Raw genomic sequence first — 15460 nt, 5'->3', positions numbered from 1 at the left:
TTCCCCAGGCATAGAACAACCTGAATAGCTATATCACCTTGCTTGAAGGTCTCCTGCCAGGCCCGCAACATGCAATGATCTTGTTTTACTGGGCTCATTAAATGGGGAATGGGCCTTTTAAAACTTGAACTGATAAGGACAGGCCCTCCAAAGAGCGGGACGCGGGGGGGCGGGGGGGGGAGATTTCCAGTCATTGCTAATCTCCAAATGTTCGTCCTTAGATTCTACTATAAAGACCTCATAGTAGCCCTTCAGGACAAGGGCCACCATTTCACAACAGGTGAGGGAGAGGCTAGGTCCTGGCTTCCGGAGGCTGCTGAGGCTAAATGTGAATGTGTTTGTGGTGGTCCTGTCTCCGGCTGCAGGCCCAGCCCTGTCCCGCCTGCTTCTTCTCCCAGGCGGCATGGGGAGTCAGAGAGAATGAGTGTGTCCTCTCTGTTGACAGCAGGATCCAGCCCCAGCCTGGCCGCCCCAGGATCCAGAGACCTAGAGAAGCTGAATCCTGGAAGCCAGGACAAGAGAAAGAACGAACGTCTGGAGAATCAGGGAGGTGTGTGAAGGGCACCATTCTTCAGTTGCAAACACCCTCATCCACAGGTGCCCACCAGCCAGTCTTAGGATGAGAGGAGTTCGGGGAAGACAGGAAGGCATATGGAGAGACTGGAAACTGAAATGCCCACAAAGTCCTGGCCAATGAGGAGGGGGCATGAAGTGGGCTGTGAAGAAAGAAAAGGGAGTGGTGGGAGCCGTGAACTAGGGGATGCATGCTTCATCTAATGGGCTGCTGGGCCCGGCCACTCACCTAAGGCCTGGTATTCCCAGATCCTGATTCAAAGGAAGCTGGGAATCGATTTTCATACCTAATTTTTAAAAACACTGTGTAATCTAAACCCAACATGTCTATGAGCTCAATCTAGCCGCAGTCTGCAAAGCAGCAGTCTGCAATCCCCATGGAAGGAGTCCTTGCCCAACGCCTCGTGGCCTCAGGCTGCATGGAAAATCACTCACAGGTGCAAGGAGGCTAGTACTTCCCATTGCCAAGGCTCCCACGCCCTCTTGCCCCAAGGACACCACGGTGGCAAAGTTAGTAAAGGGCTCATATCCACAGGGAAGCATTCTGCTGCTCTGAACTAATATCACATATTTTTCATCAAGAAAGGAAAGATAATGAAAAACTACCAATTCTATGGTAGAATTCAAATGACAGTAGACCATCAATTGGGCCATCACATTCAAGTCACCTGTTAACATAGGTGCCACCCTGAAAATGTGTCACATTATGCTTTGGCTTTTATCTTATCCCTTTAGCAAGCAATATTGGCAAATTTTAGCCAGCAAGCTTCAAGGCATTCACTTGGGGTATTGGAGTGGTCAGTTGATGGAGAAGCAGGCTTTCAAAGTGCCCCCCACCCCCATCTTCGTCTCCCAGCCTCAGGCTCGCAGGAACAGACCCAGGCCTCTACCTTCAGGGTTGGCCTAAGTGTCTGGTACGGCTCATGCCTGCCACACGCTCTGCGTTTCTGATCTATGAACTTAGAAAGTCTCAGATGACACACACTTTCCTGAGCTCACCTCTCTCTTACTTAAAGGAGTGAGGTGTGCTCAAGGCCCAGGTACTGGGATTCCCAGGGCAGCTAATCTACAACGGAATCCCCAAGGGAAGGCTGAGATTACACTCCCTTTACTGCAACAAATACATCCATTAAAAAGGCCATATTCTGCCCCTGATCCACCAGCCCCACGAGTGCCTACCCCACAGCGAATACGGTCCGGCTGCACCACCATCAGGTTCCCAGGTGAAGTCTGCAGCGGCAGGTTCTGCTGCTTCAAGTAGGAAGGGACCTTCTCGTCCTCCGTCTCGGTGTCGGTGACTGAGTCACAGCCAGAATCTACAGAACAAAAGACATCACTGAATGGGAACACAAGGAAGGAGAACCGATGGGACGTTCCACCCCATGAAAGCCCCAAACATTACCAAATAGGAAATGGCTCAGAATGTCAAATAAATACAAGCTGAAGGGAGTGACTCAGGAAATCATGAAAAACAACCTACTGGGAAAAAGTCAATTACCCGGTAGGCCAAAGGGTAGGGTGACAGCAAGAGGAAGACTGTGGAGAAGAAGCCCAAAAAGTCTGAAACAGGATGTTGCCCAAGGCTGGCAAGTCTAGTCTCAACCAGTGGGTTTCTGGAAGCTTTAGCTCCAGGCTTCCTGCACTGCTGGCTTTGGTGGCTTCGAAGAAACAAGGCCACTTCTCCTTAGGTGGGGTCAGGGGTTTAAGTGGGCTGTCCACTTAAACGTCATGTTTTGAACATCAAGTAAAACCTGTGCTGCCCAGGAAGCCATTATTCCTCAGGGTCATGGCTAGCCAATGGATCCTCTCTGGAGCAACAGTGAAATGCAATCTTTTTCAACAAACCTTGGATCAATGTAACTGGGATCCAGATTGGTACCCCAGCCAACACCTACACTGTGCACAGACTCAGAGCAGGTGAGGAGGGGTATGCAGATGTGTGGGGCATGGCACAGAATGAGATGATGCTGAGATGGTGTAAGTGGAACCTACCAGAGCTCTAAGGCAGGGGCTCTTAACCAGGGTTCATCAACTGATAGGCGGTGTGCAAGATTCTGTGTGTGTGTGTGTTTGCCTATACTTCTCTGGAGATAGTCCAAAGCTTTCATCAGATCCCCCAAGAGGAACAATATGGTTAAGAATGGTTAAGAGAAGAAAGGTTTATCTAGTCCCCTTCTTGGGCTTGCTCTTCTTCATTCCTAAACCACTTACAGAGCCAGCCAAACAAGTCAGGCACTGAGCGGACATGAAGATGAATGCCTTCTGACAGCCCACAATCTAAAAGGGCAGGTCCAGTGAGAGGTAGGGGTTCTCTTGGCTGACTCCTACAGGCTGGCCTCCCAGGGAAGGAGGTGGCCACCAGCAGAGCTCACAGCACTCAGTCCTAGTAGAATGCTGGGGTGGTGCATCAGGCCATTGATGTGTCCCCCAGAAAGCTGCACCCATAGGCTTGCACACTAGATCTCAGGTCATACCGGGGGAGAGGCTGTGCTCCCATGACCATGAAGGCTGAGGTGGTGGAGCTGGGCTAAGGGGGCAAGGCACCATCGTGTCCTATTGCTGTAACTGTGAGGCAAGGACCTCCAGGACCTGCTCAGGCTGGGGAGAGGACCAAGGCTTCCCAGAAATGCAGCTTACAAACCCCACAGCCTTGGACAATGGTCTCATCCTAGAGCCTGACATCTGTCCGCTGACAGATGCCTCCGCACAGCCCCAGACTGTGATGGGAAGGAGGCACACTCCTGCTGCTCTTCCCCTCTCTGGGATCTCCCCCCATGACTCACTATTCCACAAGGCCTGGCAGACGCAGCCGGGTGTCTGACCTTGCTTGCATAACAGGAATCCCAGCAGAATTTAGTGCTAAGAGACAAGGCCAAGGACCCTGGGAGTTCCAAGGAGGGTTGATACTGGTTTTCACTAGGTATCAGTGAATCTGCTATAGCTCTCCTTTCCTTTCCAATCCTACTGACTCCTTTATCAGCGCTAATTATCCCCCTCAAAGGCTAACTGCAGTAGCCTCCCTGCCTCCCTGCTCTCCAGCCATGTTAACGGAGGCTGCCATTTTCTCTGCTGGATCTGCCCTTCCCTGCTGCCTTCTCTCCTTGATGGGTGACTCCTACAACAGCCAGGACCCATCCCCATGGACAGAGCCATACACACCACCCAAGCAACAACCACCCACCTAGGGAGCCTGTTTAGGAAAGAGCCAAAAAGATCAGTGATAATTAATATTCTTCTTCTGAATAATTATATCACGTCAAGCTTTAGTATTTTATTATTAGATGCCTGAACCATCCCATTTTTTCCATTTCTGAGGTTCTTCCTGGATAAGAAAATAACCTCATTCACTTAAAACACCCAATCAGTTACTTAAAACTGCAATAAGTTCCCTGGAATTCCTCCAGAATTGTTCAGACCCTACCCTGAGTAGTCCAGTGCCAGGCATCAACTCTTGCCAATTCCCTGTTCTATTTTACAGGCATGAGCTCCTTGGGACAGACCCATTGTACAGTCGTCCACTGCTTCAAAAAAGAAAAACTCTTCATTTCTCCCAAATTACTGACCTATTATTAGTCAGCTGGCCAAAGAGTCAAAGCTCTAGAAAATATACTGAGGAAACAAAAGAGAAAATATAAATAAGCCAATGAGAAAGACATGATAATGACAGATATGGAGAAGAATTTTAGAAACATACTGACGTGAAAACTCTATGCTAAGAATTTTTAAAATTTCAATACGATTTTTATAGAAAAATATTAATTACCAAAATTGTCTCAAAACAAGTAGAAAATCTGACAAAATCAATAATCATGGAAAAAAAACTTCCTCAGTTTTCAAATAAAATTCAGAGTACAAGCCACATAACCCCTCTTCTTGCACTGAATTTTAAATTATAGTTGCAACAATGTTCTTCTTTATAATATCCAATTTCCTATCTAGGAAAATTCCATTTATATAGGTTTTATGCCTCTTACTAAAATTTAAAAAATAATAAAGTGTAGTCCTATTTTATATTACATTTATAAAGAATTAAACAGCAATTAAATACAATGGAGAACCCTAAACTCAAGCTTCATTCTCATAAAAACTTAATACGTGGTAAAGAAAGCATTAAAAATCAGTATAGAATAAAGAAAATGGTTGGTGAGAAGAATGACTCAGCAGATGGTGCTGGAAAAAGTTACCTATTTGGTGGGGAGGATGAAGGGACAGAAGGACTATTTAGATGCCTCCTAATTCTCATATACCCCAAAATAAAGCTTTGATGGATTATAGACTGAAGTAAAAAATAAAATAGATTTTAAAAATTAAGAAGATGAGGGGCGCCTGGGTGGCTCAGTCGGTTAGTCGGCTGCCTTTGGCTCAGGTCATGATCCCGGAGTCCTGGGATCAAGCCCCATGGGGTTCCCTGCTCAGTGGGGAATTCTCTTCTCCCTCTTCCTCTGTTCCTCCCCCTGCCCGTGCTCTCTCTCTTTCCCTCTCAAATAAATAAAATCTTTAAAAAAAATTAAAAAGGTGAAAATTTTATCATTGGTTTGGGAAAAGATTTGTTCATCTTAAACAACTAAAGAAATACAATCTAGACAAGCAATAGGGTTGGTATGAATTTAAAACTTTAGTAAACAAAGTTTTAAAAACCTAAAATCTAAATTATATTGCTTTGGCAGCATTAGTCATAATAGTCAAGGGTGGAAACAACCCAAATATCCCTCAAGTAATGAATGGATAGACAAAGCATGGTATATTATTCAGTCATAAAAAGGAATAAAATATTGAACATTGAAAACACAATGCTGAGGGACGTCTGGGTGGCTCAGTCGGTTAAGCATCTGTCTTTGGCTCAGGTCATGATCCCAGGGTCCTGGGATTGAGTCCCATATCGGGCTCCTTGCTCAGCAGGGATCCTGCTTCTCCCTCTGCCTGCCACTGCCCCTGCTTGTGCTCTCTTTCTCTCTCTCTCTCCCTCTCTCTGGCAAATAAATAAATAAAATCATTTAAAAAAAAGAAATAAAGAAAAAAGGAAAACATGATGCTGAGTGAAAGAAGCCAGCCACAACAGACCACATACTGTGTGATTCCAAATATATGATATGTCCATAGGAAGCAAATCTATAGAGACAAAAACTAGATTAGTGGTTGCCTAGGGCTGGGGGGCTTGGTGAGAGAGTTGGGCTTGGGGGATGATAGCTAAAGGGTATGCAGTTTCCTTTTTGAGGGTATGAAAATACTCTAGAATTAATTATGGTGATAGCTGCACAAGTCTGTGAATATTCAAAAAAACCCACTGAATTGTACACTTTAAATGGGTAACTTGTTTGATGGAATGAGCACTGGGTGTGATATGCAACTGATGAATCACTGAATTCTACCTCTGAAACTATTAACACACTATATGGTAATTAATAGAATTTAAATAAAATTTTGAAAAAATGGGTAACTTGTATGTTATGTGAATTAAACCTCAATACAGTTGTTAACAAAAAATCCAATGGCAAATCACAAACTGGTTTAAAATTTGAAATAAACATGCCAAGGGGCTAATCTCCTTAATAAATGAAGAGATCATAGAAATCTCTTTAAAAACACCCAGTAAGTAGATAATTCACAAAGGAAGAAATACAAATTACCTCCCCATCTAAAAAAAGAAAAAAAAAATCATTCATTATCACTGATTATCATGGAAATGCAAATAAAAATAACATATTACTCTTCTACCTTTTCAAATTAGGAAATGTTTGAAGGCGAGGGAAGACAGATACTTACTCTCATTTGATGCTGAGGGAAGTATAAACTGGTAAGACCTTTACCTAAGAAAGGTATATGTCTATATACAGAGAAAGAGAAAGTCTTTAAAATGTTTATATCCTTTGGCATATAATTTCACTACAAATTTCTCCTAAGTAGGAAAATAAATGTTCAAAATGTAGACAAAGATAATGAACCAAGATGTCTGCTAAATCATTCTTTGCATTGGAGAAAAGTGGAAAACAACTTCACTGTCTGATGAAAGAATATTTAAAAATATTATTTCGGGGACATCTGGGTGGCTCAGTCAGTCAAGCATCTGCCTTTGGCTCAGGTCATGACCCCAGAGTCCTGGGATCAAGTCCCTCATCGGGCTTCTTGCTCTGCATGGAATCTGTTTCTCGCTCTGCCTGCCCCTCCCCCTGCTTATACTCTCTCTCTCTGACAAATAAAATCTTTTTTTTTTTAAATATTATTTTCAAAGAGTTTCAAGTAGAAGCTATGACATTATGTTAAGCAACAAAGCAGGATATAAAACCATATATCTTACAGTGTAGGATATAACTATATAAAGAGAAATGCATTGAAAAGGTCAGAACAAAATCTGTGCTTGGCCCTCCTTCTTCCCTCCCTCTTTTCTTCCTTCCTTTCTACCTTCCAGCCTTTCTCCAGAGTTTATACAAGGAGAAAGCACTTGGATAATGGGGGTTGGGTAAAAAGAAAGCAGCCACTGAATCTTGTGGTGAATCATGTCACTAGCTTGGCACAAATGAGATTGACCCTAATAGTGCAGCACTTGGCAGATATTCCCCAGCGTTCAGATGGGCCATATAAACAGTTCCTTCCAGGAAGTCTATTCATTCAGTCACCTGAAATGAATTCACTCCCGGCAGCTAATTCATTTCAGGAAGTCAGGCAGGATGCCATTCATTCTGAGGCTGATTCTGGAGTCTGACTGACAACACCACCATTTACCCACAGCTGCCTCTTCCAGGGCCCGCTACAGACTGGGCTGGGGGCCCCCGCCCACTTCAGCACACCCAAGGTTTCCTTGAAGGAAATTCTAACCCAGGCGTAAGCACCACTGAAACCCACCTGACAGAGATGGCACCAAGCTTGGCCACTTAAGGATGCAGATCCCTTGTGACCCTCCCCACCTTGAAGATAAGGTGCTGTTCTGGGACTCAAATAAGAAATGTTTGAGTGAAGGGCGCCTGGGTGGCTCAGTTGGTTGAACGACTGCCTTTGGCTGAGGTCATGATCCTGGAGTCCCTGGATCCAGTCCCGCATCGGGCTCCCTGCTCAGGGAGCCCGCTTCTCCCTCTGACCCTCCCCCCTCTCATGTGCTCTCTCTCTCTCTCATTCTCTCTGTCTCAAATAAATAAAAAAAATAAAATCTTTAAAAAAAAAAAAAGAAAAGAAATGTTTGAGTGAAGGCACTCTGAAAACCCTGAGGATCCCCCCAGTGTAAAATATTATTAAGACACCAATACTATCCTCACTGTTTTAACATTGAACAATATTCTCTCAGCTTTTATGAGGTCCACAGGAACTCTGGAGAAATTCTAGACAAAGACTTCCTTGGTGCATCTGGCTCCCCAAAGTCTCTTCTATAAAGGACCCATATGGCAAATACTCCTTGGATTCAGAGGCAGGAAGTTTGTCTCTTCAGAGAACTTGCCTGTTTTCTCCCATTAGACCAGAACAGGCTAACGTGGGATGTTTCACTTTTTGCCCTTGCTGCCAGATAATTGACTGACAGTTTTGGTTCTTAACTCCTGTTGCACTCTCATCCAGGACCTTGGTCTTGCCTATCTGTCTTTTTTAATATTGTGTTTCATTTTGGAGGCTGCTCCAAATACTCTGGGGATTTGGGCCAGATGTGAATCCACGTCTCTCAAACTGGCATCTCCCAAAAGGCCTTGGATATAGTCCTTATGAGAATTTGTGCCCAGGCCTTTCATTTAGATGACAGTGCTTCTAAAATAAGATGCAAAGACATTCTAGATGATCAGGATGACCATGCTATAACTGGTCCTGCCACAGGACTGTGGCGCCTGCGTGTGCACGTGTGCACGTGTGCGTGTGGGTGAGTGTGTCTGCAGTTAGGGGGTGCAACGCTGGATGTCAGGGGCCAATGAGGAAAGAAGAGAGGGGGCAGAGCGATATGTAAAGGAGGCGTCTGAGCCACATGAACACCAGAAGGTTTCCCTGTATACCACTTCATACAGAGAAATGCGGTGGGAGGTCCAAGTGCCAATATAACACAGGGGAGCTGCGACAAGCCCCCTCAGTGGAATGAGCGAGCACCTGAGCCTCGTGCCATGCTCATGGTGCTGCTGCAATAAACCAGCATCATCTGGCAAAATGAGCCTGTCCATGTGCCTTTCCTTTATTTCATACCTATACTGGTATCTTGCTCATGTTTTGCTTTCAGAGTTGGGAAAGAACACCAAACATAAGGAGATGAGTATGTGTATACATATTTAAAAACATCAGAATAATCTGTCAACACTAAAGGTTCATAATTTTCTCCTTTACGAGGGAGTCTCCATATTGTCTGGGCCGACAAACTGAATTGTGACTGGAATGCGTGAGTGCGCACGCGCACGGCCACCACGCCCCACGGAGCAGCTCCAGCTCCGCGAGCGTGTTGGTGACGGGCCCCTCCCTACTAATAATAACAAGAGAAGTTACCCTTTATTCAACATTGTGGTGACTGCTTGATAGTCTTAATCTCATTTAATACGACAACACTGAGAGAAAGGAATCAGTATCTTATTGTCTCCGTACAGATGGAAACCCTGCGCCTGAAGGACGGAAGGCAGCGAGCAAGCGGGAATTCGGCCCCGGGGGTCCGTGCCCTGCCTGGTTTGAGGACGGGTGGAGGGCAGGAAGCAGCTCTCACTTGCTGTTCCTGGGGTGGGGCTGTGGCTGCAGGGCAGGAGACACCATGCAGGCTTTCGCTTACCGACGCCTGGTGGTGCTGCCTTGTTCTGAGCCATGACGCTTGGTCTTGGGTTAGATGTGCTGCGATCTGCCACCGGGGCCAATAGGCACATGCCAAGGATGGGGCTTAAGTCAAGAGACACTGAACACCAACGGAACCAGCCAGGGTCTTGTGAGCTCAAGCGGCCTTGACCCAAGGCTGCATTCTCTTCCTTTCCAGTCAAGTTTTCAGATCATTAAGTTTGCTCTTTTTCCTGTGCATCTGGCATTCAGTCAGGACCACGGCTTTTTGATAGCCTGCAGGATGGCCAGAGAATGGTGTTTGCTGATCTTGGAGAGTTTTTTCAGAATATACAAGCTACCTTCTCTTGTAAGGTAATGCTAAGCTCTGAGAAAACTATAAATGAGGATCATTCATTAAAATAACCACGTTTGGGGCGCCTGGGTGGCTCAGTTGGTTAAGCGACTGCCTTCGGTTCAGGTCATGATCCTGGAGTCCTGGGATCGAGTTCCGCATCGGGCTCCCTGCTGAGCAGGGAGTCTGCTTCTCCCTCTGACCCTCCCCCCTCTCATGTGTCTCTCTCTCTCTCTTTCAAATAAATAAATAAATCTTAAAAAAAAAAAAAAAACCACGTTTGTTGAGCACTTACTATATGCCAGGAACCAGGCAAAACCCTTAACATTTATGATTCCATTTTATCACAACTAAGGGATTGATATGATTCTGCCCATTTCACAGATGAGAAAACTGGGGCACAGAAATGTAAGTAAGTTGTCCAAATCACATAGGTGCTTCCTGTATGAAAATATAACCCCCAAATCCATGCTCTCGTGCACTCTGGTAGTGTTTTCCACACTGTGAACCACATAACCTGCTGTATAGATGATTCCAAAGTGTACAGCAAATATTCAGTGACACTGAACCACATGGTAGAAAGCAATCCCCTTTCAATTTTTCCAACCCCACTTATATCAAGAAGAAGGCTAGGTATGGCTAAGAAGATGCCTTGAATATCTTTCACATGCTTTTCTTTTTCTCCCATGGTACCATGGTGAGGACAAGTCCTCAAGCCCACAGACTTCTTTCTGTAGGCATGAGTATCCAGTAGAACTTACCAGCATTTACTATATACCACTGTTTATAGTACTTAATACCACTTATAAAACTTAATACCACTGTTTGATTTTTTTACTATCTTTATTTTTAAAGTTACCTTCTTTTTATATTAAGAGATAACCGGTTTTTCCACGATAGTGGCAGTTTCCTTTTAAAATAAATTTACTTAAGTAAAAAACCATGAGATGACTCAAAGAAAATATTGTTGCTAGTACAATGGACATCGACTGTGGTGACAGCTGTGCAACACTGTGAATGTCATTAATGTCACTGAATTGTATCCTTACAATTGGTTAAAATGACAAATATTAGGTTATATATATGTTGCCACATTAAAAAAATTGGTAATTTAACATACAAAAAAAAACCATTGAATTTTACACTTTAAATAGGTGAATTGGGGGCACCTGGGTGGCTCAGTCATTAAGCGTCTGCCTTCAGCTCAGGTCATGATCCCAGGGTTCTGGGATTGAGCCCCGCATCGGGCTCCCTGCTCAGCGGGAGGCCTGCTTCTCCCTCTCCCACTCCCCCTGCTTGTGTTCCCTCTCTCACTGTGTCTCTCTCTGTCAAATAAATAAAATCTTTAAAAAATAATAAATAAATAAATAGGTGAATTGTATGGCTTATGAATTATATCTCAATAAAACTGTTAAAAATATAAATAAATAAATAAATAATAAATAAATAAATAAATAAATCTGTTGAAAAAGATAAACCAAAAACCATGTTGATGACTCTCAAATGACCAAAGTTTGAGGAAAACTGAATTATGCTATATTGTTTCCATTATGTTAAGCTAAATTTATTGGTGATTTTTAAAATAAGGTAAAGTGAAGGGAGGAAGGGAGGAAGAAGGCCTGTAGCATAAACATGTTGAATTATTTTCTTCAAGTTTTAGATGAAAAGGAAAAAGAAAGTGAACAAAGAAAGAAATTAAGGAGACACATTTTAGCAGAGAATGAAGAACTTTCCACCAATCTAGCCCCAAATGGAATGAAACAGAAACGATCATTGGGGCCAGTCCAGCTGGGGTCATTGGGGGATGTATATCCATGGGCTGGAATGAAACAGGAGAAGATCATCAATTGTGTCCAAGATTTCCAGTGCAGCTGATAAAAGAAAGAGTGAAGAAGAGTCAAAGATTTCTTAGAAGAATACAGAAATGAAGAGCCAAGCAACCTAGGTGGCAGGGTCCATGAAAGAAAGGGGCCATGTTCCCTCTGCATTTGCATCTCGGGTCAGGGACCCAAATTTAACCATCACACGGATGAGGCAGGAATACAGAGAGTTGCCTGAAGTCTGGAGAAACTTCTAGTGGCTTTCCCACTCAGGATGAAACTTCTCACGTACTATGATTCTCACCCATCCTACCCAAGCCACCATGATGAAACTATAAGACAAGATATCTGAAAGCCGGACATAGAACGTTCTGAAGCCCCAGCTTCCAAATCACCTAGCAAGTATCTTATTGAATCTGTCTGACGCAGGACCCACTGAGGAGTCCCAAGAGTGTGTCCTCTATAGTCTTGGCCTTAAGAAGCTTATAGCTGATAGGGTGCCTGGGTGGCTCAGTCGGTTAAGTACCTGCCTTTGATTCAGGTCATGATCCAGGGTCCTGGGATCCAGCCCCGTGTCAGGCTCCCTGCTCGGTGGGGAATCTGCTTCTCCCTCTCCCTCTGCTGCTCCCCGCCCCATCCCACTCCTGCTCACGCTCTCTCTCGTCTGTCTCAAATAAATAAAATCTTTAAAAAAGAAGAAGAAGAAGAAGCAGCTTACAGCTGAACTGGAAAGAGGAGGCTCCTCGTGGAAAACCTAGGAGAACTATGGAATCCCTTACCAGCAAGCACCAGCCTGTGTGGTGAGACCGTAAATAGACCTTAATGAAGTAAGTTAAGTTTCCAAGTGTTTAAAAAGTGCTGGCACAGGAAAAATAGAACAGAAGTTCAGAGAGTTGAGAAAAACTTCCTGAAGGATGAAGAAGGCAAATTAACTTACTTTAATTGAGTCAAATAGCATTTGGATGCTGAGATTACCCTTCAGTGAAAAAGGTACATTTCCATTTAAATTAATAAAATAAATCATAACTCATTCCTTTATTCCTTCAACATACATTCATTGCCTATGCACGAATTACAAATATTCAAAGCCTATCCTAGGACCCCCAAGAAACGCAGGGGTGAGAGCATTTCTGGCCTCCCTGACATCCGGGGGGACCACATAGGCAAGAAACACAGGAAAGCTTCTCTCAACTTCCAGAGACAAATGAGAACAGGAATAACTTCAAAAAAAAATTACGAGGGATAAGCAGGAATTTATAAATAAAATACAGTTTATGGCCACCAGAGGATCAAAGTAGGAAGGACGTCCCCAAAGAAATGGCAAGTAAGGCCTTGAAAGGCACAGAAAGGCTGACATGGTGGTCAGAATGACTTTCCCGGCAGAGGTAAGGGCATGATCAAAGGCACAAATACTTGACAACAAATGATGTGTTTGAGCTACAGGAAGCAATGTGGGGGCACCTTGTATACAGGGTGAGAGGGGAAAGAGAACCTGAGGGTCAGAGAGGACCCTGAATGCCATTCAGCAACTTTAGTTGTATATCAAAGACCTGTCAGCAAACACTATTCATGAGAAAAGGAAAGTCTATAAAATATAGACTGAAAATATAGCTTCGTTTTTCTAAAAGTGGAAGAACTTTGCTTGTTTTCTGAAATAATTCCAGAGACACTAGCAGAATATGTCAGCTCTTTTGTAAATCTTAGTCAGAATCGAGAAGGGGAGTGGCTGACCACCCATCACACCCTGAGCAAACAGTGCCTCCAAATATATAACAATATAAACCCATGGCTAACAAACTGTTACCAAGCCAACATCCTGCTCTATCTGCTTTCATGAGCAAATGAGATGCTATAATTAACCTGCTGTCTGAAAGTATACCACAAGCATGGTTCACAAAATGCTTAAAAAAATGATTCTTAAGTAGACTAAACATTTACCATGTATCTTGCTTCTAAGCTATTAGCTTAGAAAAGCAGTGTCATGGTTATTATTTTGTCCTTCGAAAGCACAAAGGGAGACCTCAGGCCTGGCCTCATCCCCAAATTCCAAATGTGTGGATCCAAATGAAGGAGCTTTTGCTCTCCCTGCAAGAGCATGTGGGTTCTGGGGTGAGGTGAGAGGCTTGCGATGGTGGGACTCAGGTTTTGAGTTTCAGTACCCCCCTCACCCCCCGCTTCCTGGCAAACAACAAGACTGCTTATTCATTTTAGTCATCACCCATGGGTCTTTCTCCCCCCTTGTTTACCCACCTTGGTTAATCGGTACTGAATTTCCTGTCCGATGAACCCCTTTCACTTAAAAAGCTCCCAACACAGTGACAAGTGTACCCAAGCCGCAAGTCACCAACTCCCGGCAAAGTCACACACAGTCATCAGTCACAATGATGATAGGAGAGTCAGAGGAATGCCTTACCCACTGCATATCTTACTGGCATTAAAGTCGGGGGGGGAGGGGAAGTAGGATTATTTAGTGGTGTTAGTGTGAGTTCATTAAGGTGACATCAATCATTATCCTTGTCACCTTCATCACCATCATCATCCTCATGATGCCGAAAAGGTAAGGAGAGTCCTGCGGGCATATCCCCAACTCAGACTTTAGATAAACCCATGGCAGCCACTCTGCCTCCCTGGAAACAAGGAGAAAGGAATAGAAAGGAGGAGCAGGAACAAGTCCACTCCTCCCGCAAGCCCAGGCTGACTGCCTGAGGTAGTCGGTGTTGCCGAGTTTCCCAACACTCGCCAGCTCACCTGTCACATCCAACCTGCTTTGCCATCCAGATGGTCTGTGCTAGCTGCAGATTCCTGAGGCTGCCCGGTTTCATTACACATCAGTGGATCTGTAGCGCTAGGGAGAGTGTTCTGGATCAGGACTCTACTGTACATCAACACCAGTCTTTTCCACCAACTCACAAAGACAAGGAATCCTTTTTCCTTCCTTCACCAGGTAATTCCTCTGGCCCTCTTCCAGGTACTTGAAGTTCAGGACAAGGGAGCTGGGCAGGAGGAGAGGAGACCTCAGGTCTCTGAGATCTCTATCTAACCCCCACCCAGTGGCTCTAAGTGAACCATTCAGAGTGTTAGTTTTGTTTTGCTTTAAAGCAAAAGATGACGGCTCTTCCCTGCCCCTCCCCAACAGCACCCTACCTGCTCTTCAGCTAGAATAAAAATAGCCCCACAGCTGAGGCTGCCATGACAACCAAAGAGACCTTGACAACAGCACTCGTGACCCCCAGCCTTGCTGGGCCTCTCCAGCCCCCTTCCAAGTTCAACCTCCAGGAAACTTCCCTGAGTACACCAGCCAAACTGCTCCATTCTCATCCAAGAAGCCAGGGCTTATTTGGAGTTTTCACACCAAATAAGTGTCTCAGAAGGGTTTAATTTGTTCTCATTTCTTCCTTTCAGTGGCCTCAGGTACCTGTGACCAATGTGACTATCTCCCACTTTGCAGATAGCAAACGGAATGCACGAGGACGTGAACTGACTCGTCCTCGGTCACCAGCAGCGGGTTTAATGGTAGAACCACATTTAGAACTCAAGGCTAACCAGTTCCCTGGCTGAAGGAAAGGCTGATCTCAAGAAAGAGGACCCAGTGGAGAAATAATTCCTCTGGGTGAGCTGCTTCCTGGCCACAGACAGAAGTTCTCTCAACCAGTCTCTGACATAAATCTGGGAAGGGGTGTAGCCACGTCAACCCTGGACCCAGCATCTCTGGGGATGCTCCCAGCACAGCTTTCATGGGCCAAGTTTATCAAGACCCTTAAGAAGCACTGGTCCATACCTGCGTTCCAAAAGCCACCGCTGGGGAGAAGGGTCTCCACTAGGACTCTCAGGGCTGGAGGCCTGCAGGCCCCTGTTTCATCGTTCAGGAAACCCGTGTTGCTAACCAAGCAGGAGGTACCACAGCCCCCGTGAAGATTTCCTCTTTCTTCATCTCTTTCCGATACTTATAAATGTGCTTCCTCTCTCTATGTAAATTTCGTTCAAATGGCAGGACACAGGCTTGTAATGAGGCCATTAA

General features: G+C 44.8%; 1 protein-coding gene across 5 annotated transcripts in view; it reads right to left on the bottom strand.

Moving 5' to 3' along the window:
• The window catches only part of PIK3AP1 (phosphoinositide-3-kinase adaptor protein 1), a 115764-nt gene that overhangs the window by 58742 nt on the left and 41562 nt on the right, over positions 1 to 15460 (bottom strand). For all 5 annotated transcript variants that reach the window (XM_081823712.1, XM_081823711.1, XM_081823710.1 and 2 more), the window contains one exon: positions 1753 to 1889. In XM_081823712.1, the coding sequence (XP_081679838.1) occupies positions 1753 to 1889 (137 nt within the window). The remainder of the gene's footprint in view (positions 1 to 1752; positions 1890 to 15460) is intronic.

Source organism: Leptonychotes weddellii, chromosome 6 (genome assembly GCF_054177405.1).
Source record: "Leptonychotes weddellii isolate Sample4059 chromosome 6, ASM5417740v2, whole genome shotgun sequence".
NCBI classification, from domain to species: Eukaryota; Metazoa; Chordata; class Mammalia; order Carnivora; family Phocidae; genus Leptonychotes; species Leptonychotes weddellii.
The sequence above is the reverse complement of the archived record's forward strand: the minus strand, read 5'-3'. Positions and strand labels throughout refer to the sequence as shown.